General features: G+C 38.5%; 1 protein-coding gene across 36 annotated transcripts in view; it reads right to left on the bottom strand.

Moving 5' to 3' along the window:
* Positions 1 to 26,473, bottom strand: part of LOC129185395 (plectin-like) — a 109,576-nt gene that overhangs the window by 23,360 nt on the left and 59,743 nt on the right. For 9 of the 36 annotated variants that reach the window (XM_054782402.1, XM_054782414.1, XM_054782410.1 and 6 more), the window contains 7 exons: positions 7,342 to 7,403; positions 3,996 to 4,010; positions 2,596 to 2,685; positions 2,227 to 2,262; positions 1,974 to 2,051; positions 1,746 to 1,850; positions 740 to 906 (listed from right to left, as the gene is read on the bottom strand). In XM_054782402.1, the coding sequence (XP_054638377.1) occupies positions 740 to 906; positions 1,746 to 1,850; positions 1,974 to 2,051; positions 2,227 to 2,262; positions 2,596 to 2,685; positions 3,996 to 4,010; positions 7,342 to 7,403 (553 nt within the window). Of the gene's footprint in view, positions 1 to 739; positions 907 to 1,745; positions 1,851 to 1,973; positions 2,052 to 2,226; positions 2,263 to 2,595; positions 2,686 to 3,995; positions 4,011 to 7,341; positions 7,404 to 8,919; positions 9,351 to 22,119; positions 22,794 to 26,473 lie in introns of those variants that run through there. The other 27 variants (XM_054782403.1, XM_054782418.1, XM_054782411.1 and 24 more) reach the window with 14 other exon arrangements.

Below are 26,473 nucleotides of genomic sequence, written 5' to 3'. Positions count from 1 at the left end.
TACAATAATAAACAATGTTTTTTATCATTATCACAGGTAAAATACAGTATATATCTGTGTCTTCATACGAAAACAGGGAAATGCACTTTGCAGTTGTGCCATTTAAACCAGTTTACGGAATAAGCGATGGTTTGGTTTTCACGGAAGATGCACTTCTTATGTATTATTAGTAAATGTCAAAAGAAAGCTCAACAGTGGAAGGGAAAATAATTCAGTAGACAAAAGTAATGCGGTAAGTAATGTAATGCGGTGCTCAAAATGCTTTGGAAGACATGCTATCATAGAAATAATCAATGTGCTTGTCAGTCCCCTCAAGGTGTATACCAAATTTAATGGCGATTCTTGAACTTTCAAGTCAATCCGATTTATGGGTTTAACAACAGCGACACCATGTGGCGCATTAATCTGAAAAAATACTAGCACAGACAACAAAGCCCGCTGCATGTTTTGCCAAATTTTCACCATTTTGTGGGTTCAGCAGTAGAAGAGTTACAACATGGAGTGAGCTATTTTTTTCTTATGACTATATAGAGGCTCAGCAAATTGTGATTATCACACTTTGAATTGCTGTACTTGTTTAAAAGTAATCAAAACATATCAAAAGTTATGTAATATACAGTACATAGTTGCCTAAGGTACAATACTGAGCAGGTTTCAGCAAGCAATATCAAATAATAGATGGATGTGATGATAAGCTTCCACCTGAAAATACTGACAGCAATAAACTGAGGCGACTCACTAGTGCTTATGTATGACAGCGTTGAAGAGTTTCCCATCTCTCCAGCTGGTGGTGAAGTTGTCACAGCGAAGGCCTTGGTAGCCATCAGTCATTCTCTGAGACCAGAGCAGCAGCTTCTCCTTGGCCGTCATGTCCTCAGATTGGCCATTGACCTGAATGTCGGAGATCTGTAGCAGTATAGAAGAATGGCGTGGTTACACACAAATATAATGAACTGTGGAAACAACATGGGGTAAGGTGGAAAACATTAGTCATTAGTGGAAACCAAAAGATTGAAAATAATCATACAGGAAACCCAGGTTGAAAAATAAAATAATTGCAATCCATTTCAACTATAATGAAATAGAGAGAGATTATTATATTACTATGAAGAGATTATTCAATATTGAGAGAATGTGTATGATTAATTGTCGTGTAATTTCAAATGGGGTATCATTCATAGAAAAAAGCAGTAAATTTTGTCTTCAGCTACGCCAATAGAAAATCTTAAATATTAGATGTGCATAAAGCCTTTAATTGCTTCTTTATGCAGGCTATATATGTTATGTAAGGATGCTGTTGGATGAAGAACCACTAAACCAAAGTGATTTATTTTCAACATGTGAGTGAGAAGCTTTTATGCAACCTACACCAAGAATGTCTGCTCTAAAAAGGTGCAAATCCACCAATTATTCTGATAACTAAAGAAATTCCTGCCTTTGCTTTTGGCATAAACACCACGATGAAGAGGCCCATGAATAGTTTGTGGCATGTGGTCAGACACACCCTCCCCTCAAGAGTCAGACACAGTGACTCATATACTCACAGACTCTCTAACGCGGTGTTAGTGAGTTACATTGGCTTTTCGGATAATGGTTAGAAGTGAATATAAAGATGTATTCTTTGCAAGTGGGGCAGGGTACTGTCCATTCTGATTGGTACCAAAGAGTTTGGAAGAGGCAGCCAACAGGTGCAGATCCCAGAGATGAAGGGCGACAGCGATAATATAATAAAACACAACACTGACAGCGGAGGAGACCTGGAAGTGGAGGATGATGGTCCATATTAACCCGAGGGTCAGCTTGGGGTTCCCATCTGCAATGTCATCGTTTCTAATGTTAACCAATTTGACCTAGAAGCAAACAAAATTGTAGTGTGATTGTTGCATTTTTAATTGGAAAAAATACAGTCAAGGGGTTGATATGGGGTGAAGGTTTTCACATTTTACAACATGATATCATAAAATGTACTTTACCTGCCGGTGCTTGAGGAAGTCCAGTGCTATTTGTACATTCTGCAGTTTGTGGAATCTCATGCGGCCTTTCTCTCTGGGCTAACAGAGCCAAAGAAGATAATATCAGGATGTTAAAGGATGGACAAATTAATGAAAGGGGACAATTAGAAGGGAAACATGACACTTTACCAACAAATCACTATATAACAATGAAGAATCATTTGCATTTCCAAAAAAGACAAAGAAAAAAACTGAAGCTTATGAACCCACTCACCAACTGAACCCTTGTGACCATGTTTCTCTCCCTCAGCTAGCCCCAAGAGGAGCAATGCAAAGCAACAGGGTGAAAACCAGATGGCAAAGATCAGTGCACACACAGGAAGGTTAAAGGGAGGCAAACAGGAGGTGAAGGAAAGAACAAAGATTCGGAACAGAATTCTGCACCAGGCAGGAGTTCGTTAACACACACACACACACACACAAACAAACACACACACACACAGGTCAAAAGTTTGTTTAAATGTTAAAAAAACAAAGTTAGTCACATGGCATGAACAGCTCAGCAATGAAATAACAATAGCATTTGCACCAGGATTGGGCTTATTTGTAGCTTGATATTTCCGAGATATACCGTATTACTGACCAGTGTTTCTCCAGAGAGGACCTCCAGCAATGAGATCAGGTTATGTCCATCTCGAAGGTCCTCATAAAGGTCGGATACATGACGCTGGGCCTGCCAGAAGAAAAGACAAACAATCTATTACAAATAGTATGGAAACAGATTAAGATATTGTTTGTAGGACACTAAAAACTCTTATCTAAAAACTCTTATCAAGTATTTAATTATTGTAGCTGTTTTTTGGATTGTGTGTTTCATCTAATATTAACAAATTTACAACATAATTAGAGTTCAGCACTGAGGAGTTAGATGTCCACAGCAGAAGCTAGGTTAGCGTACGCCCTGGTTAGCATGTTTTTGGATTGACGTAAAAAAAAAATTTCGCAAAATTTTTTGCCTTGGTTCACGTACATTTTCTTGTTAGTATACAATAATGCACGCAACATGTTGTGTTATTTATACAGTGCATGAGTACAACTGTGTTCATAATGTATTTTTATCATAAAACGTCCTTGTTAGCAGCCTATTAGCTCGCTAACAAAATGGCAACCGTCACCTGTCTATGATACCATCAGTGGTTGACCCTGTAGTTCTTTGCTATTTCAAATAGTTAGGCCACAAGTGTCTGTTTTTCGTTTGATCACGGCTGCAAAATAACCCACAATGGAGCCACAAGGTGAGAAACACTATTGAATTCAAGAATTAACTGATAGTGTCTCCTCTCCTCCTCCCTGGCTCCTCCCTTGCTCCTCTTCAATCAAGGTAAAAGTGACGTTAAATGTTTATCCCTTTAATATGTCATTTTCACGCATTTTGAATGATGTTCTATGTAAAACTATGTAAAATCATTTTAACACATAAAAAAAAACATTTTTGGGTGTCTGGAATGGATTCATTGGATTTGCATTAAAAATAATTTGGGTTAGACTATGTATGACAGCGTTTCCATTTGAGTCTGACCTTCTGGAATGGATTAATGACGCTAACCAAGGTTCCACCAAGGTCTATATATAATTTTTTACAACTCTCACTCTCCAGCAGTGCAATTCTACACAGGTCAGGAATTCATAGCCGTAAGCAACTAAAGCCCAAGCAATAATAAAGGTGAGACATCAGTGAGTTCAACTGGGTAAACCAGATGCAAAAGAGTTCAGTCACAGAAATGCCTGTTGAAACACGGCACTGGATTTTTGTCATGGCAAAACTGGGCTTATTGATTAAGTGATGGAGGTGCAGTGGGATTTCACTTTTCTGTTGCATTAGAAGTCTGAAGGTGAGCAATAGTGCAGGAAAACAAACGATTGAATGTAAGCGGAGAGTGTTGAAGGTAAAAAGGGGGACAATCACAATGCAAACACGGTGTTTGCCACTCTTGCAATCCATTTGTACTTAGAAGTGCTTAACAAGAGCATGCTGGTACCTACCTCTGCTGTCCAGGGCTAAAGGGAGGAATTGCAGTAGATGAGTAATGCATAAAATGATTAGAAACAGTCAGAATAAAATGGAAATGAAGGGCAAGGTGCAGCATAATCTACAGAATGATTTGGTTGTACGCAAAATAAGAGAAGGGGAGAAGAATTTAGATTTTAATATGCAATCTTTATCGCCACTTATGACATTATTATAGTAATGTTTGCTCGTGTAGAAAAATAAGCCTCAGCCCCAAAATGGAATTAAACAAAATCACTCTTACAAGTTAGGACAGGGGTTGATTCATGTTGGCAAGAATTGAAACAAACCTATCCACCAGGAGCATTGCCTTGGCCACTAGGGTTCGCTCTCAACGTATCACTGTTGCTTTCTTGTGGAGCTTGCATAACACTGTGCTTTATGTATGTGAAGTCTTAAGTACAGTAAGTTAAATTATCATTTTAGTGTTCTCTTGGATTATATTCATAGAATTGTACCATTCTAACTGAATTATATGTCAATTTTAGGGACGATATGCATTTTTTTAAACTGTTGTTCTCTTTAATCCTGATGGTAAATTGTAGTTGCATATCATTACTGTATTAAGTACATGATTGCCATAAAAGCTCTTGATGTGAAAGCCCCTCGCATAAGAAGACGGACAGGCCCCCAACTATATTGCCATCCTATGTCAAAGAAGCAAAGCAAATCAACATTACATTATGTAATCCCACACAACTCACTGACCCAATTATAGGTGCAAAAAGCCTTTTATCTATTATATTTCATTCCCAGCTGATAGTTGTTATGACACTTTGTGTTATGCAACCCAAAAAGATTTACTGAGCACTCATCCTTACCACACCCAAAATATATAGCATGTCTCGGTCAAGCCCACCATTAAACTATCACTATAAATCACACTGTCAGTTTAACCTTCGCACAGCATTCCACACAGTTAACACATCCCCACCCATATGTGAGCCATTTTTCATCCGTAGGTGGAGATTAAGTTAATTGAATCTTAATCCAATTTTGTTGACTATGTTTATGTAATACCAAACAAAACACAATGATAGACCAAATTATGATGGTGATGATGTGAATGAGGTTGTTGTTATTGTTGTTTAACCAAAAGCCTACTAAACATACAGACAACGGACATGTTCTAATGACTTTAATGTCCTACTATTTAAGAAGCACTGCTAGAATGGATAGGATTAAAGCTACAATAAATTGTATGGAATTATTTTCAGTAGTTTTTAATGTTGTTAACTCTAGACATTGTAATATCTTTGAACCACATTCCCACCTTACAGCCACTAAAGTGTCAACAATATTTTGCAGCTCTTCACATAACAGTTCTTCAGCTAGGTTGTACTCTTTTACCATACTATTTGGATGGCCACTCATGAAAAGTAAATGATATAATCAGCACAATGATTAACTACTTAGTGCTCTATTTTAAATAGTATTTGTATCCACTGCAGTTTGGCATGGCTAAACTTGCTGCCTGAGCAAGTCTTATGCATGAGTTAACATGTCGCTTAGTACATTTAGGACCACATCGTGTTCATGCTTATACTGTAACTCAGGAGCATCTGCAGGCTTCAGTGTGTCTTTTTCTGTATGAGCTGGGCAAGAATGCATGTAGCCACCCAAAACCTGCGCAGTCTGCAAATGTGCTACTGTGCTGCTGCTGGCCTTAGCGACCATGAGCTTTGGGTTGACGCCATAATTTGACTTCTCAGAGGCAACTAAACTAATCCAGATGTCTATGAGTCACCCTCCCAACTTTGCAGTGAACATATAAGAGAAACAAGAACGTGTGGCGGCAAAATATGTTAGCGTTGCACTTTCATGGAAAGGAAAACACTTTTTCTGCCCGCCTCATTCCATTTCTAAAGAAGATGAATGGCCCTAAGGAGTAGAGTGAATATACCCTACAAATAACAAAGGCCTTAATGGCACAAGGCGGCACATATACTGGAGTATGGTTCATGATAGTGTTTCAAAGTGACATAATGAGTGATGTTTTCAATGCTATGAGGGTTGTGATTATTTTACTGGAACAAATATTTCATTTATAATGAGAAACTCAAGGACTGTTTACCTTCATAAATTAGCCATGCCTCAGTGGGCTTTCATCTTGTGGTGTGAGAATAAAGGGAGTGGGAAGGTGACAGTGGATGCATGGTTTACACAGTTTTTCATCTGATGACTGACGGGGTTTCTGGTAAGCCACTCTATAATGGTGCGAAAGGCAGAAACCGGCTAATGTGTGTAAACAGTGAGTGATGTTTGTATGTAACGTACAGGTGAGGGATCGATTACATTCGACATAATAATTGGCTGACATTTAGAAAACAAACAAAATACACATAACAGAGAAGTTGCAAAAATGTGACAAAAGAGCAAATATATGTACAGTAATCCCTTGTTTATCGTGGTAAATTAGTTCCATGATAAGTGAATTTCCACAAAGTAGGGTCCATTTATAAATCAAATTAATTAGTTTGTTAGCTAGAGCATAGAAAACCTTTTTACTACCTTTTAAAGGGTCACTGACATGAACTTTAACTGTTGTACATTGTTGGTAAATATGTTCTACGTTGTTCGTTTTTTGAAAGTGAACGGTTAATTCGTAAAAATTGCATTTATAGTACATGCCGGGAGCCATTACTAATAGGCGGCCTTGAAACGAGGCGTTTCTGGAAGTGACGTCGGTGAAAGCGCAGCTCTCAACACCTAGTAACAAACCCTTCTAGAGGTAGATCTTTTCACCAAAAAAAAAAAAAAAATACAGAATTTTTCACCAAAATAGTAGTCACGCCAAAACGTCGTGCAGTGTTAATGTAATATAATGTAATGTTTTGTGTCATTACTGCCGCCTAGTGACTAGAACACTACATGCCACTTGTATTTCAATATGTTTTGACTAATAATAGATCATAGCGTACCACGAAACAGCGATCTTTTATTGATTAATTCATTTCTGAAAAAGCGCATTATAGCGAGGACGCACTAATCAAACTGGGATATTGCAAAGGACGACTGTATTTGTATTTTAGTTCATTTAGCCAATTTTATACTAAAAAGCGCTTAATTTAGGCAAATGCTACATAATTATACAAACGTTTTTGTACTACCAATAGGGCATATTCAATATGAATATGCTCATATATTTCCATGGATAAAAACGTGATCATAGACATTTTGCCAAAATAAATTAAACCACGCCCACCTATTTTATAGAACTGCACTTCTTACATTTAATGCTTAAGGGGGAGATCATGAACTTCACCAGTGTTGTATAGTATACATTGAGTATTGAAGACTGTTTAAAGAGTCTGCAATTACCTTAATCAAGTGCTTGTTCACCCATTTTGTGAAGGTCTTTTTCTGTACTCGATCTCGTTCATCTGAAAAATACAAACAACCAAAACATCAGAATGTGCCATGACCAGTAGATTATACAAGTATATGAATGTACAATAATGTAAATATCCTTCAACTGCAAGATGCAAATAACCCTACACATGGGGGTTACCTGGGACCTCACAGTGGAATACATTGCAAAGAGTGATATATGATAGAATACATTTGTATACATGAATGAGGGTAACAAACAAGTTTAGTTACTAAGTTACTAGGTCTGCACAATTTGCCAGTGGGTGGAAAAAGGTGCCTGACAATGCATGTCTGCAGCTGAGTCAGACTGCATCAGAGTTTAAAGATTGGCAGCAGATCAGCCATTATTGTCTCAAAGAGGTTGCATTTGCAAATTGATGTCTGTGTTGATTCAACTGTTTATGACCAGACATGACATACAGTACCTACAGAGCAATTATCCAACAAGACAAGGCAAGCTGCACAGAGGGAACACACCCATTAAGGCAACTAACCTGCATGTACCCATTTCTTGTTGTGCATCTTTCAGCTAAAAGCCACAAGACGCACTGAGGAATGTCTTCAAACTCACCTTCACCTTTACTCATAATTACTGACACACACAGCAAATAGTCCCATTAACACTGTGGTGGTGACCTATGGACATCAATGCTAAGTTCTTTGTCTTATCAGTTTAAAGAGAGTGATATGTGTACAGCATTGCGACACACCCAGCAAAAAACAGCCAAGGAGAGTGATTCAATCCTAACACGTACTCGAGATGGCCTGAGGATAGACTTAATAATCCTATCAAAATATACTGAGAAAAAACACTTCTTATGCTTCATAAGCATACAGTGTACAGTACAAATGACAGCAGCTGCCATGAATAAGAAGTGAAAAGTACAGTGACTTATTTGCGTCTGCAGGACAATTTTCCAAGCAGAGTGGTGACAAGTGACACAGATTCACGATACAGACATATATTGTTGAAGCTACTGCAGAGGTTTGTTACTCCTTAACCGCCCGCACTTTGTTGCCTGCTGTGACGTTTTGACTTTATAGGTAAACGATATTATTGTTGAAAGCAGCAGTATGAAACCCAAAACAATCTAAGAGCCAGTGATGTTTCAATCTGACATCAGTGCCTTGTTTGACAGATGAGAAAAGTCAGATTATAATAGTTTTTCCCACCACTGCATTGCAGGAGGCAAGAATTCGTCTAGTGAACATCATGTTTCTATCTAATGCATTTCAGAGCAATGTCTCACTGAACTAAAACTTGTATATATCACACAGTCCTTATCTACAATTATACGTTTTTTTCTGTTTAAGGATATCCATTCTGGTGAGTCACTATGAAAAAAGCACATGGACACTAAACATCATAGTATATGACTGACCAGAGGGAGTACCCTTTATAAGATACATGGTTCAGTTAAAACAGTAATGCAATGCACTATACTTATCATTGTCCAACAGTGGCATTTTGTAGTAATTTCTACGAAGTCGTAGTATTTTTTCCATTGAATGCCAGCATACTGATACCTTTCCTCGTGTCCATAGCTTTCAACATCCCCTGGTAATAGATTTCATCCGAGGGCATCCTCTCTCTGCTCGCGCTGTCAGTCGAAAAGTTCCTGTACCTCTGCTGTGGATAGGCCATTGTCTATCACGTCTGTTTTTGTCAAAAATCCTAAATCCTAATAGCAAAATATAAATGTCAATTGTTCCCTAATAGATGCTCGTGTTAGGTTCACACCAGCAGTCCCGTGGCCCTGGTCCGCTCACCACTTGGAAAAAACAGTTTCTCCCTTCTCGCCTCTGAACCCCCTCACTCCCTCACTGGGTTCAGTTCTGCCCTTCTTTACCCTTCTTGTGTTTGTTTTTCCCCTTTCCCTTTCTCCTTCTCACTCAGTTCCTTTCATAGTAAATTGTGCCTGTGGGCTATGGAGTTCAGGCCTGTCTTCCTATGTGTTTAGTGGAGGACATTGTGGGAAGGGCTCTGAACACACCCCTGTTTCATTTCACAAGCTAGCAGAGAGGCGGGAGAGGTGTGGTAACCAGAGTGTACAATCACTTAATCGTCTCGTTTGCGCAAGATCGCCCACACTTCCTCTTGTGGAGTCATAAAATATAAGAATACAAAAAATTCACGAGTTATTCTTTATTTTTCAGATTTTGTGTCTTAACACATTTCTACTAAAAACCCAAAGTGAGTCAGTCACAAGCACACACACTTACAGGGTTAATCATTACTTAGTTATTCCTTAGACATTTGGTGTTTGGGGATAGCAGACAAATGACAAATGAGTGACAAAGTGGGGATGATCTAGCTTGGGATTCCATAGTACACATGTGTCATTTACTTAGAAGTCCAGTCATTCTCGAATGTAGACTTGTACGTGCTTTGATTGTGTACATTTCAAGAAATGTACTAAACTGCACTGGAAATGCATTACACTTTATTTAAACTGGTGTTGCTAACGAGCAACTTGCTTAAACTTACTTAAAAAACGTAGCTTTTATCTTTAAAGACGATGGTTGTAGTCAACAGATTCATTAAGCAGCAATCAGCTAATGTTCAGACTAATTACCGTAAAGCACCGTGTATAAATCGCGCCCGTGTATTAACCGCACCCCCATTTTCAGGCTCACGGCGGGGAAAAAACATTTTTAGTTCATAAATGCTTGCCAACTCTAAAGAGTAAAGGTACTAAGCAATTTCAAAAAGAAGAAGAAAGGAGAAATCTGCCGTCTATCAATTCATCTGCAATGGAATTACATAATGCTTCAGTATGAATTTGAATAAACTCCAACGTTTATTCAAGCAGACGCAAGCAGTTTCAGCAACTGTACAGCAGAGAGCGCTAAAGTCAAAGCAACTGTCTGACCCACAGACGGCTTCCCAAATGCGCTTCTGGTCAATTTCTCCCTGTATTTATAGCCAAATTCTGGCCTAGCGGACCCAAGCGTCCACGAACTTGCATCTAGCGGCGCCAAACTTTGCCTGGGCGTTGTTGGAGCGGTGATGAACTTTGCCGTGGCGGAAAATTGGCCACTCGTAATATTTTGTGCAGCTCAAAATTTTCGGAGCGGTAGGAGGGACCATCAGCGGTGGCCGAGCGGATACGGCGTTGCCTTAACGGGGTCCAACTTCTGTTAAACGGTGGTGAACGTGTGGTGATTAAATTTTTTCACCGCTCTAGGAACGCTACAGCAAAGTTCAGGCGGTGTGACCGGGCTTGTAGTATGGGTGATCTTCCGCTGAAGCGTTGTAGAAGTGTTGTCTGATATTATTTTTCAGTCCCAGTCCGGTCACAGACCTGTCATCGTGTATAAACCGCACCCCGATTTTTTGCTTCTTAGAGGAGGAAAAAAAGTGTGGTTTATACACGGTGCTTTACAGTACATACTTCCTGTGTTGTGGTATTTAATCCAGACACATTAGTCATTTATTACTTCCAGAGTAGTTTTCCTTGGAGATGCAGACAGAATCTCCAAGAGAAATGCACATCGTGAACACTGGGAAAAAAGTACGCAAAAAATCAAATGTACTGTTATTTTCTACCAAAAAGTACACAGACAATTACTTTTGAGTTGTTTTATGAACATATACAGGTATATATGGTTGTCTCTAAGATGAATGGAGGGCAGGGTGTTTCCTCCTGTTCCTTAATCTAATCTATTTAAAGTAATAAACCCAACCTGTATGAACATGTAGGCACTGGATGTGTCAGTGTCAGTGACTATGTATGGGTGTGTGTGTTTGTTAATTTTGAGCCACCTTTTTACAGCTTGACACACCTTTTGTAGATCCATTGGATGTCTAGGCAAGCTAAGGAATTAGGGAGTGGCATATGGGTTGGCAAAAAAAAAGAAAGTAATGATTTAATGTGAAAGGAATTTGAGATGCACACATGTTGAAGTCTGACATTCTAATGGCAGGTTTTCATTACTCGGGACAGCATGATGCATCTGGTGATTATTACTCATTATTGTGCACAATATTGAATTTTATCTGAGATGCAGAATTAGAACATGATGTTTAAAGTTGGGTTAAAAATGCAATTATTGGATGGATTAACGATCAACCACTTTGAAAAACAAACAAACCAATATGGCATAGTCTAGTGTTAACAGTTTTGCCAACCATGTTTGTGTCCCACATCAATGTTCAAGTTCAATTTGCATTGCATATTCTAATACAATGTTATTATTATGCCAGTTGAACTTGAACTTCTCCTATCAAGGGTCACCAAAGTGAATCATGTTTCAAACATGATTTGTATGACTCAGATTTTACACTTGATGTTATTCCTGACACAACCCTCCCATTTATCTTGGCTGGGGACCAACACTGGACATCTCAAGTGACTGGGTGTTGAGACATTGCCTGGGAACCTAACCTGCGCTATTTGCATATGTGCACCACTTTATTACTAATGTTCTGTCAGCAGAGCGTTCGGTATTGTATAAACCTTGGGTTTGGATTTGTAAACTTCAGGGGAAACACTTGCAGGCGACCCAAATGAGAACCAACATAGATACAGCAACTGTGGAACATCTTAGTCATGAGATCTTTCCTCCGCAAAGTAGACCCATCATTATGGCCTCAAGATGCTTATTACTCTACTCCCTCATCCTGCTTCATCAAAACCAGATGGAACACTCTGGTCTCATACAAGCAATGGGAACTGAGGGAAATCATGAGATGAACATAGGTTTTTACCTTAATGAATGCATTCATAATGCTGGTTCATACATTTATGTCTATCCTAAATGTAATTTGGTTTGCCCCAATGCTATTGGGTTCAAGTCAAGGGTGCACACACTTTTTCGGCCTGCGAGCTGCTTTTAAAATGACCATGTTCCAAAGATCTACCGCTATACTAATACTATACTACCGCTTACTATAAATATAGAACATATAGATATTTACTTTATATACTGTATGACGATTTAAGTACATTGTACATGTATATCAGGGGTGCATGCACTTTTTCAGCATGTATAATCTATCTCTTGCAATAAAATATACAACATATGTATAAAATCTAACCCGTAAACTTTGTAACCGCTATACTAAATACTAATGATTAGTATTTCACATTCACAATTTAAAAGTTTACAGGTAATCATAGTAGTTGGTATCATTCAATGATTCACAGTTCAATTCAATACGGCAATAATAATTCCAGCCACACTTTGGCCTAGTGGTTAGCATGTTGGCCACACAGTCAGGAGATCTGGAAGATATGGGTTCAAATCTCTGTTGGGCATCATGCTCGAAAACCCTCCAATGTGACTGAACTACAACAATTCTGCAGATGAGTGGGCCAAAATTCCTCCACAGAGCTGTAGAGAGACTCATTGCAAATTACATCTCAAACGCTTGATTGCAGTTGTTGGTGCTAATGGTGGCCCAACTACTTATTAGGTTTAGGGGGCAATCATTTTTTTCACACAGGAATTTAAAGTTTCATTGAGAGCAGAAGTGTGAATACAGATTCATTGTGACGTATGGAAAGGCTGCAGAAGGTTCTAATTTATTAGGTTACACTTATCGCCAGGTTTGTATTTTCTCCACATAATGCATGTCTCCACAGGTGCATTCAGGTGAACATGTAAGAATTACGACAATATCTGGCCCACCACACCCCATCGGTAAGGAATGCTGTTAAAAGTGGGAGTGACTTGAACACACCTCAGGGATTATCATCTTTCTAAGAAGAGGAGGAGTATGTAGAGACAAGAGGGGCAGTGTGAGTTAGCTACCACCTCAATCTGACATCGTATCCAATTTCGGCAGCTCTTTTGGGAACAAAGCCAAGCAAGCTGAGTCTCCGCCCGAGGGTAAGGAGATAAAAAACTGGGAGGTGATGTTCTGGATGATTTAATCTATCAGGCATCTCGCTGTTGATTTAACTGGAAATCGATTTGGGACAGACACTGTGAGAGCAGCTTTTTATTTTGGCAAAAGACAACTTTTCAACTAATACAATGATTTTGTCAACTCTATTGGTTCTCACATACAGGTACCTTCCATACTGTGCAAACATCCTAGGCCACTTTTACAGTTGTTGTTGATAGGTTATACAGTATGTATAAGAATATCAAAACATTAACAAAAGCGGGGGAAAATACTTTTTAACCTGCATCTAATACTGCAGCTGTATATACAGTATACTGTGCATATACATTAAATATATGCATATACAGCATTGAAATAATCTGTGAAATGCAGACGTCAACAACAGTTAATGCAACTAAAACAAAACCGAAATGCCAATGATGCTTGTTATTTTTGTACTATGATGGCGTGTCCTGTTATCATCCACATCACATCCCAACCCGCCTGCACGTCCTAATTAGATCTACCCATGATTCTGTAAACCCAGTTTAACTCAACAAGTCTCTAGATTAGCCATAGCAGCTGAGCTTTAAAATAGATCGGCATTTTGGAAATCCGCAAAGTGGCAGGCTGGCCAACTTTCAGTCATTAAAGCTGATCTATAAAGTTGGGAGGAGAGATAATATGCAACCTCGTGGTGCAGGGAGATAGGGCAGTGTGCTTGGACTGGCTTTAAAACAGCATCATGTGTCTCCCTCTGCAGGTGAGCGCACCAAAATATCATCTCATAAAGGCTGCAGTAAAATGATATGTTACGTGTTCATCATTTTAAAAATTCATGTCTAATGTGTTTGCTATGTCTGTAAAACCATTAGTTTGCCTTGGCCAGTTCCTTCCTACTTGGATTATGTACGTAACTTCAATAACACACACACACAATGGTCTTGCTGACATTTCTATTACTCCTCCTTTTCAACCCAATCTACATAGGCAAAACATATAATGCAGCATTATTCTGTCAAAAAAAAAAGCTTCCATACTCTCAAGGTCTTTAGGTAGATTTCCTTTTTTTCTTTCCATGTTCAATACATGTATTTATTGTATATATGTAAAAATGTATCTAAAAATATCATATACCAATATCAATATCAATGTGGATATGTTTCCAGGGCCATGTTTCCAGAACATGTTTGGAAATGTTGACTAAAACAGGAAACTTGACTGATGTTTCTATGACAACGGCCATGAACATAGGGCTCAATTCAACATTAGAGCCACGACTATACAGTATACTGCATTCTTAGTCACAGAAGGTTTCAAATGTCTGGCAGGTTTGCCATGGAAAATAAAAGACCATTTCATCCTAACAATCCCTCTTGCAGGAGCAGTCAGCAAAGCAGAGACACTTTTTGCCACTAGATGGCGACAGCACAAACACACACACATACTCTATGTACATTCATCCACTTCTCAGATGGTGAGTGTCAGGAAGTAAATTGTTGCAAGTTTGATGTGTCTAATCTTTAACATTTGCACTATTTCTGATTGGTACTAACAGTGTGCCGGTTCAAGACATGGTAATACAAGAAATGCTGCATTTGTTTTTTCTTATCGACCAAAGCTACTAATTTACACTAATCTGTCTTAAATCATTCCTGATTACTAACTCCAACAGTTTATTGGCTGTTAGACATCTTTTCAATATTGTTGAATATATATATTTTAATATCTTCATCTCCTGGTTCTGATTTACATTTTATGTGCGAGCTAACTCATGCACTCTGCATTTAATTGTAAATTCTTACTTCTAAATATAAATTCATCAAACATGTTGCAATGATGTATTTACTGTTTTGAATACTTACTAACTCACTGAAATAGTATTATCAACCCCGGAAAATATGTGCAATAATAAAAAAAAATCATTAAAAAATGTTTTGCATTAATTATATATATATACACACACATATATATATTATATAAATATAAAATATATTATATTTTATCTTTTAGTACATTTAAATATACCATTTCCTTTATTATCATTACTTTTTTTGTTGACTGGCTAGGCCAAATTATAAGACTCAACAAACTTATAGTGAAACTATGAAATGAAATCTCATCACAGTATTTAAATTATCAGAGACGCTGAAGAAAAAGTACAAGAGGTAAGCACAATTTGGGGAAAGACAGACCTTGGTTCACTCCTTATTCGCCTTACATTTTGTAGAGACTCCCCTGGAGAGTCACGTGGCTTCAGGTTGCTCAAATAAACTCCTCCCCACACAAATGGGTCTGACTCACCTACACAACACATTTTACTGTACACATATCTGCTCCAGTCTCCAGATGAGCCCATTTTATTCCGATAGTATGTTCTTGCTTCAAGGTTCCATCTTTTAGCCATTATGATCCCAATGCAACAAAAGGATAGTCCTCTGAGTGTGAGACAAATGGGGCCAACTGGTGTGAGGACTCTTAAAAAAGAAACAGGAAGCACTTTCAAACATATGTTTTTTCCCTTTCCGACTTACAGGCAAAACAACAGATCACAGATCAGTGAGACACGATATTCCTGCCATGCTGCAAATGTTGTTTGCACATCCTTGCCCATACATGTTGTGGATTAAACATTATCTATCTGTTAATATAATATAAGTATAAATATACTGTAGTCAGTATTATTTTTTCAGAGCATCTTTTTGCTTATTTAAATGCATGGCTGCATCTAAAGTATAGGGGTATGTAAACACATATCTTAACATGTGTCATTTACTTATTTTATCTAGTAATAACGTCTACATCTTACCAAATGTGGTCATAACTAAGTCCGATCAGTAATAGGATTATTATTTTCAGAATGAATATGTTTAAATGCCACAAAAACACAAGAAAGCTCTGTCAATGTTAAAATCACAAATTTAAAAAATTGTACGTGCGGTCAAAAGAACAGACTCCAGTGACAAACCCACACACCTACTGTCGCCACTCAATTTTAGGATGTGACGATCTGTGGCGGGGCACAGCTGAGAAGTTCCTATAGGACATAAATGAAAGGGAAAACCATTTAAATGTGCTGAGCTCTCTTCTTACAAGACTGTGACCTCTGAACTGGGGCTGTATAGGAAGGTCTCTCATCTAGTATTTCACATGACCGCCGCCACTGAGAAAGCATAGCTAGCAAAAAAAAGTCCTTCGGTTGTACCAAATAATGATTATGACTGTGATGCGACCTTTTGCAAAAGTCATATTAATAAACTTAAAAATGCCCAGTATACTAAAATGCTGCTAAGGGTGGCATATACAGTATATGAAAGTACTACTTTAAAACTAAGTCATGCAGGGGGGGTTATTCTTCTGTATTCCTCTGATCACTTCCATATGATCAGTACTGCTGACATGGAAAAAAGTCAAAACCAGTGTTTTGTAACAAGATAAATTGCCCACTTGAGAGATTGGACTAAGGCACAGTTTAAAAAGGGGCAATGAATAATGATCTGGACATAAGTGAAGTCACATGTTTTGAGTCTCTACAGACTTCTTTATGGACTTTAGTTGTACACATGGAACTGAAAAATGCTTGCGTATCGTCTATGCATACACTCGATGTATACTCAATGGGGCAGGCAGGGTCGAGAAAGCTCACAAGATGTATAAACAAACTGCCAACACTGTACAACATGTGTTGTTAAACTTCCACTTTGCATTGCTCGCAAAGATCCAAAAAACAACTGATACATACTGCACAGCATTCAAGACTTTCTGTTTACTGTTTACTTTTATCACGATCATATTTGTTGGATTTACTAGTAGGGAGCTGCCGTTCATGCATGATGTCACACAACTTCTGGCCGGAACTTTAAATTAACAGACACTCCAGTGTTTCCCATACATTAGTTTACCTGTGGCGGCCCACCACAAATAGATTTGGCGCTACCTGTTCTCCCTCGCTCATAAACAAATTTTAATGGGAGTGTAACAACATTTTTGAGACCTTGTCTAGATGATATGCAGCTGTTTAAAAAAATGAGTTCTCTGATGTCTTGTTATTTATTTGAGCAATGCTATGATTTGAAATACACTACTTTTTCAAATTTACCTGACACGTTAGGTGTATTTGCACAAAGGATCGGTATCGGATCGGTAACACTCATACCAGCCTGGATTTGACTCAGTATTGCATGAGAAAATAAACCAGTGGTGTCACACATCACTAATGATGAGGCCGCGCAAACAAAGCACAAAATGACTACCTTGAAGCACACAAGAAGTCGCGAGACCAGAACACGTCCACAAATTATCCGCATCACTGTATAAGCAGCAGAGTTCAAAGCATGAGAAAAAAGTAGCAGCTTATACACTGGATATTACTGTAATTAATATATTTTCGAAAAGCTGTGATAGAGTGAAGCCGCAAAAATCTAACTGCCATAACCCTTCAAATGATCATTTCAATTGGCTGGGAGGGGGGAAAAGCTTCAACTGTGCAAGTTTACTGCAGACCAAATTTCTGACATGCCAGAAATTCATATGATTGTACTAGAACAAGTTAGGCAAGGCTGTTGTTCCTCTATTTCTCTAGAATAACCAATAAGAAATTTTAAATCAAAAGCCAAAAAACAAAGAAGTAATGCAAAGGTCAGTCACGATGACTCACTTCTTAATTCTTACGTGTCACACAAAGTGAAAAACCGAAGTTAACCACCGCTAATAGTAAAATGTAAAACCAATACAAATAAATGATGATATTATATATGACATACAGTACATACACATATAAAACCTTTTGGTTGAATAGTACAACCTCACTACAGTCATGAATGACACCGCTCGTGCTGTGGTGTGATACTAAATCTGCCACTGTATATCCTGAGAGGCCCATGGGATGCCATCCGCATAACCAACAGAAAACAAACACAAAAAAGAGGACAAAGTTCAGCTGGAGAATGCATCTGTCATGCAGCTTGTGTGAGACACTGTATATTCAAAGTCAGACTTAACCACACCCCCTTCCTCATGCCCTTTCACATGGCGTCATTCCACTATGGCCGTGGAAGAATGTTAATATCCGTGTTCTCACCCTAGCATGCACAACACAACATACTGTATCAGACTCCAAGCTGAAGCAGTGCTGAGGATGAGGGAAGAAAATCCTTGAGGTCTGGTATTAGTGGCTCACGACAGCATGAAGAGATATCTCATACTTGAGGATAGGAGGCAGAGCTGTCATCATGCAGAATGGATGCCAGTGACAAAAGAGACAGCTAAGCCTCATAAAGGTGCTCTACTGAAGAGCACAGATACTGAGAAACAGATGCTGTGTATAGATACGCAAAAAAACCCAAACATTTTATCATTTTATTTTCTTAATAAAGCAATGGTAAGTAAGGCTGTCAGAGAATTAAAGGGACTGTTTGCAACTGGCTCAAGGTTACATTTTTTTGTAAAAGTGATTTAAAAGAACAGATTGAACAAAAAAAAAACTAATATTTTTTTCTCAATTAAAAATTAAACTGCATTTAAATTGTTGGCCAATTCAATTTGCAATTTAATGCTATTTTCTGAACAGTTCAGCGGGCCACATCAAATGGCGTGGCGGGCCACATTTGGCCCCCGGCCTTGACTTTGACACCTGTGCTCTAGGCCATATACTGTACAGCTACGGCTCCACAACTTTTTGACCATCTGTAGAATCTAATGATAAGTAGCAAAGACACTATAATAATCTTCAGTTTTGATTGACTGTGTCAGATAGGTATGTTCATTACTGTGTTTGTAGTTTACTCAGAACACTTACACTACCACCGCATTGTTTGGCAACCATTGTGGTGAGCAGAGCAAACTATGATATACATTAAAGTTATACTGGGCAAATCTGCGTTCTTCTCCTCTTGACTGAAAACGCTCAGATTCCACAGCCTGCTCCCCTCCTTGCCTACTCTGTTGTTATTGCTCAGTCGGTGCACCTGCGTAGACGGACGAAGATGAGTGCATAACATGACAGCAGCGTGTGGCCATTGTTCAGTATGAGAACAGAGCTGCACATGGCAATTATAAAAGTTGTGCTTCAGGTAAGGAACTCAAAATAAAATAATCATAACCCTGTTCAAACTCTTACCGCTACACTTGCACCTTCCTAAAAAGAAACAGCGAAAATGACCCAGGGGTCATTTTCAGCCTACAGCTTGTTCTTTCTAATGAGATATATCATTAGATATTACGCTAACTTGCTTTGTCACCTATAACACAAAGCTTATATAGCTTATAGTACAATATCCTGGCCTACATTGGATTCATTTTAGCATCTTACTGTGGGTCAAAGTGCCCCCACATTCTTATTTTTTTCTGTAAGCTATATCAATATTTTTATTCTTTATTTGAAAATTGTATTTATTGGAGTATTACCTGCCAGTAGATTGCAATTTCATGTTCATGCTTCATTTTCAAATACATTTTTCATTTTCATTTTCAATTTCAATTAAACTTTTTAATTATTTAATAATAATGATAAATAATGAAGAGAGGATTTTGGCAGAAAAGGTTCTCTCTATGCACAAAAAAATGTACAGAAAGTGTAGCCCAAATACTGAGGTATGGACCCTACCGTGGATTACTGTTCCGTTGCTCCCGTAGTCATCAACTAATCACAAATGAATACAGAAATGAAATGTTTGGCCTATGTTGATTTCTTATGGTCTTTTACAAAATACACAAATTGTACGGAATGAAAACAAAAGCTGTGTTCTTTGTAAAAAAATAATAATAAAAAATAATAATAATACAAACCTCTATGACGGTGAACACAGGGTTTCCCCAGGCATTACAATAAATTAGACTTTTCCCTCAGGTTACGCCACACACCCTTTTACTCTTCTTCTTACTCTGTTACAATTCCACATAAAAGCATTCCACAGAACACACTCTCTCATGACTGCAGACAACTCCTCTCAGATAGAAACAACTGCAAGTCGCAGCATGAAATAGTTAATAATTATCCAAAGTGTATTTATGAGAAGTCATTTCAGACTTATTTTGAATGAAATTTTAATGTTTTTGCAGGCTTCACACACACACACACACACACATACACACACACACATACACACACACACACACACCAAACAGCTTTAATGGCTAAGGAAGCATAACAAAACCGGTTTGGGGAGCCACTGTTTTTTTAAAGCTGTCGTCTGCCACTCTGCAGTATAATCCAAGCGAGTTTGTGCGTGTTCTACTGGAATCCCATCAGTGTCATACAATCTTCTGCAAAACAAGGCCTATCAAGCCCCCTTCCCATTATGTCCCCACATGATGAGGACTAATTCTTCTGCAGTTGCAAGTGAAAGTAGACATGACATGGCTGTATTTTTACTCAGGTCCTTAGTTTTCACCTTGAGGGGAGGGGGAGCTGCTGTCAAGGTTGCACATGGGAATGCAAAATGTAAACAGGCTACACATGAAGCTGAGCATAAGCTCCAAAAGAGAAACCTGAACATTTTGAAATATAACAAACCAAAAAGCTAATAATTCGAGCTCCAGAAACAACATATTGGTCGAAATGTTAGGCAAGTAAGAGGAAATAAAATACACAATGAATCCCTTATTTTAAGTTCCCTGTTGACATAATCTACTTTGAGTGCTGCAACCTGCATCTCTCTTACTTTGCTTTTTGTGTTTTCTCAAATGCCAAATTACATCAAATGCCAAATTACAATGGCAGTCACTAAGAGCCCAACCATCATCAAAGTGGGAAGAGTGGGTTCTTGGGTTCTTGCAGGCATTTCATGGAACAGAAGAATAAGATAGATACAAGATTTTAAAAAATATTAAGAAGATAGCGGGGATGAGCCTGGGTGGTGGTGACAGGTGGGGCCCTTATGGGTGGGTCGGCGGCTAAAGGGAAGTGGGATGGTATGGGCGTGTCATTTTTAAAAAAGGAGACCATGTGCAGAAATTCCAGTTGTTTTCTCCACCCTGAAAACACCCATGAAAGACATCATGCTCTTGGCTTGCTCCTCATATTGATTCAGCTGTTCAAAGACCTGTGTGACACATGGAGCACAGACACTCCTTTTCCAATGTATTCTGAGCAGTAATAAACTAAATCCAGGTTTAGCGCTTATCTCTATTCAACCATTCAGTTCACATCTATTTCACTTGCAGCTGTTGCAGTTTTTCATATTATCTGATGCACCGCTGAGACTTAATATTAACCGTATGAGGACTTTGCTCTCATCCTTCCTGTGCCATTTTTGGAGAGCAGAGTCATTTCCAAGGCAATATTGAACCATAATAACCTTACAAGACTGCAATCAACACCCCAAAATCATACGGCATATTATTAAATAGTGTGAAGTGGATGGGTTTATCTGCTTTGCATAGTAGGTGACACACACACGTAGCTGGCCCTCATGTTATCATCACCATAATAAAAAAAAAGGTACAGCTTAGGCAATGAGAGGGAGGTCTCGTTTTAACGCTGTAATATAGCCAAAATTTGTCCAAAATGATGTGGCGTAATGTACTAATTTTTGAGGTTGCCTATGTTTATGTTGACAGTAAACAAAGTTCAGAGTGGTAAGATGCTTGTGTGGTGGGCGGCGGCTTTGGCTGAGTGCCCTCACCCACTTCCACTGACACACCATCAAATGAAATAAAAGAGTAGGGCAGCCAACCTTAATTCAATCCTGCCGTGGACAAGTATAAATGTGAAATGCAATGTGTACTGTCGTAGCTGCCAGTTGCTGTTGCAATGTGAGCACATGTACACGTAGTTTCTGTTGCGTTCATGTTAATATGCTGGGTTTCTTATCAAAAAAATCCATACAACTCATAACTAGATGAACATATAAGTTAGACACACACATCACAGCAGCCCAAATCTGGTAACCTACCAGGTATGATCTTCATCTACAAGATGATACAGAGGAGAAGAGGAAGATCAGGGTGAAGAAAAGAAGCACTGGACTGAGGGGGGATACGCAGCGCAGGAGAGGCTGTTGTTTGTTTGCTCTGAAATGCCTTGTTTCTCCCTTGTGTTGAATTTTGACAGGCTGCGCCTGCTGCTTGAATCTGTCAGCCTGCTCTCCTGTGGCCAGGGGAGGAGGGACGACCCCAAGCCTGGGGAAAAGGGCAGGGGCGAGGGGCTAAGAGAGCTGAGAGGGTTGGGTGTTGACGCAGAAAGGGCTGGAGCTGACTGGGTGCTATAAATACCTACCAGCACCAGATGATCACATAGTGTCACAGTTAGAAACTGATGGAAGCACTCTGGCGGGACATTTGACAAATTTGCCCCTAGAGATCCCCTACAAACACAATCAGACCGCCCACCATCACATACTACCACTGATGATAGACAGAAGTTTTATCCCATTAAACCACAACGAGACACCCATCTGTACATGACAATCCTAGCTCTATTTATGGCAAACACATACAGTTCTGGACAGACGTTTACATACTCTCAACATGTAAGTGAATATCATACTAATTTTGGGCCCTCAATTTATTTGAACAATTCTTTTTCCAGGGGATAATGATTATAAAATGCACATTAATTCTTTTTTTTTTTTTTGAGAAGAATTTGGTGCACAAGTTTTCATTTATTTTGGATTTTCTCTCATTTACACAGAATGCATACATACATGCATAACCTACACAATTGTAGGTTAAATAAAAGTAAAGAAACAAAAAAGCGTTTTTATTTTCGAAAAGTACATATAATGCCATTTTTTTCATATAATGCCGTTTTGCTTTGTTTCTTTACAATGCCATTGTTTTTCATTTCTTTGTCAGTTGCTGCCATGAATTGAATTGGTGAGCATCGCACTTTCATTGTGAAAATGTTTATCAAAACAAACGAATCTGTAACTGCAACACAACGAGCGTTCCGTTTGCACTTCAATCTTGGCAGACATGATCCCGTACCAGCTCCAAACACCATCTTGTTATGGGTTACCAACTTCAGAGCTACTGGATCTGCATTGAGTGTGTGGACAAAAATGGATCCCATTTGACTGATTTCATTTTTAAAACATAATGAAACAGAATGGCATTATATGTACTTTTCGAAAATAAAAACACTTTCTTGTTTCTTTACTTTATTCGCCTTTTATTTAACCTACAAATGTGTCAGATCATTTTGCCTGACCCTGTATATTCCAGAATGTCTTGACAAGGCCAAGGTCAATTAACTTCTTCTTAGCGATCACTAATTTTAGCTGGAAGTTTCTCTTTGGCAGCATAACCAATAACCAATACTCAAAACAATGACAAGGTTCAAGGAATTCAATGAAGATCTAAAAAGGACAAAAGGTTTTATGGTCAGACAAGATCAAGATGGAGCTATTTGATCATAATGACAAGACGTTTGTTCATGAAATGGCGTTCCCAAAGCCACTATCTCTATTTTATTTAGCCCATTTTGGACTGAATGAGTGACTTTGAAAATAGGTCAGCGTCAGAGTTTACTTATTAAAACTGTGGCTTGATCGGCAAAAGAGGCTGCCATCCTCTGACCTTTTAGCATTAATCACCTATTTTGTCTGGGATCAAAACAGTGCACAGCAATCCCTAAATATAGTTTGTTTTCCTATATGCACATGGTATACAGGGTTGTCAAGCGGTCTCATTTCTCTGCAATGCTAAAAGCAATCCCACCCTGTGTCTGGAGATCAGGCTCGAAACGTGGACACTTCAGATGGTAACTATATGGAGAAAACATGTGCTGGGAAGTCCTTTCATGAACATTCTTATATCTTTTCAGGGGCCTCATGCACGTCATTCAAGAACACGTGACTAGAATGTATTTCAAGCTTGCGTCCACATGGAAATAAGTTTCAATCGACACCCATAGTCAGATGGTGAAGAGACAAGCGCACGAAGGATAATTGCACCCAGCGGAATAATGAACACATGGAATGTGTATGTAACAGATAAGTCTTACTTCAGTACAGCACACACAGTTGAAGTAGTTTCAGTCAGATGTTACTCTGGAACATGACTAAAGTCCTAAGTATTTTGGACAAACCTACAACTGATTCCACATGGTATTGATCTCTCTTTCCTGGGTTTGGCTGATATTGAGCTAACAGCTTTGGTGCTGCAGCATATTTCTTATGGTGCATCACTTTCCTGCTCCTTGTTTCATCTGGTTGCTTTTGAAAACTTACTTACTACTTACTTAAAAATCTACTAACACCAACACATAGTCTATTAAAGCACACAGCAAAATGCCTTCCTCCCCGATCTTTCTTTTTACTGAAATTGGTTCCAAAATATATGCAGGTTCCAGTGTTCCAGTTAGCAGATTTGTTGGCTTATGTTGAAAATGTATGCAAAACCTTTGCTTTGGTTCACGTACATTTCCCACTTAGCGTACAATATGGGGCACATCTTGTCGCGTGATTTATGCACTGTGTGAGTCCAAATGTGTTCAGAACATATTTTCATGACAAAACCTCCATGTTTGTAGCCTATTAGCATGAAAAACGGAAGTTCCCACAATAGTCCCCCAGCTCTGTTGCATGTCTATGACGTCATCAGCATTGACTCTGTAGTTCTTTGCTAACACAGTTATGCCACAAGTCTCTGCTTTTCTTATTATCAAAGCTGAAATAAGTAACCCACAATGGAGCCAAACAAAGTTGCAAGTGCCAGAATTTTAATAAAGAAGGTGAGAAACACCATGAATTTGAAAAATAACCCCCTCTCTCTATCTCTTCTCCTCCTCCCGTGCTGCTTGTAATCGCCATCTTTGTCAAAAAATCAAGGTAAAACTGAATTTAAATGTTCATTTATCTTTTTGTATATGCATTTATACACATTTTGATTTTTTTTCTGCATGTAAAACAAATGTTGTAAAACGATTTAAAAAAGCATTTTGGGGTGTCCATAATCGATTCATTGGATTCCAGAATCGATTCATTGGATTCCAGAATCGATTCATTGGATTTGCATGATTTCTTATGGGAAAATTAATTCGATTTGAAGAACAAGAAGGATACAAACGTTTCACACACAAACAAGTCACTAGTCAATTGTTCTTTTCCATTAAAGATTTTCAAGTTCAAAATAACTCAAATGTATGCTAGAGATTTGTGATTTTAACTATCATTTCAGACTGTAGGGCCAATATCTTTTGCGTTTCCCCACTGACTGCAGGCCACTTAACACAATCTTAATAAAAAATGATTATAATAAGTATTGTTTGGTGAGCTTGTGTTTTCCTTTCTCAGCCAAGTAACTAATGAACTATGACAAGGTCTGCAGTTCATTTTCATTGCACAAAGTAGAATGACAACACAACTCTATTCTATGATTCTATTGTAGCTATGATGAGACAACTATAATTCCGTCAAAAGACAAAGCAAATGGTAAGATATTTGCGAGCTGCTAACAAAAACTATATAAATTGCAATATTCCACTTCATTCTTTTCTTCTCAGATTCAGAATTCAAGCCCTCACGTTTAAGAATAGTTTGGTCACAGCGCCAGTAGGGTGCATCACCACAATGAAACACACTGACGTGCAGCATAGTGTAGTTGTTCATTTAACCGATTACACAAGTATGCATTGGGCAGCAGTTCAGAGATGCGAACAAGGGGGACCTCAGTGGTATGTCTGTGGTGTGTTCAAGTCCGATTATCGCTGGTGCCATGCGTGGGTAGAGTTGAAACACTTTTTCAAGCATGCCAAGAAAATCCAGAATGGAGTGTCCACCACTTCAGTGCAGCACTCTATTCATTAATTCATTCACATTCACAAAAAAGCATTCTAAACAGGATTAATCAGCACTGAAACAAAACTACATAAATATTAAGGAATGTCTTTATCTGCAAGCAGACATATAATTAGATAGCAAACCAAGCACAAAGAACTCAGTACTAAAAATGGCTTGACTGTAAAACTGAGCACAACATTCAACAAAGATCAAATCAGAAGGACAGAGACACCCAAGCACCACCTGTTTAAGCTTGTTGTCCATTCTCAACACAACAGTGGTTGTAAATGGACAGCAGATGTCAGCAGTGGGACATGAAATACTGTAGTCACTTATTATACATACTTAGAGTACATTATGTGAATATACTGTATATAACACCTTCAAACAATCATCAAATATGAAGAATACAATCTTTGAAGTCATTCTTTTGAAGTCAGCAGTGTCTTTAAAATATGTCCGATGAGATGGAAATTAGGTGGGGTATTGTTTCTTTGCTGTGAGTTAAAACATTTAGACCACATAT

The sequence above is a fragment of the Dunckerocampus dactyliophorus genome, chromosome 7 (assembly GCF_027744805.1).
Source record: "Dunckerocampus dactyliophorus isolate RoL2022-P2 chromosome 7, RoL_Ddac_1.1, whole genome shotgun sequence".
NCBI classification, from domain to species: domain Eukaryota; kingdom Metazoa; phylum Chordata; class Actinopteri; order Syngnathiformes; family Syngnathidae; genus Dunckerocampus; species Dunckerocampus dactyliophorus.
Note: the sequence above shows the minus strand (reverse complement) of the source record. Positions and strands in the feature narration are given on the sequence as shown.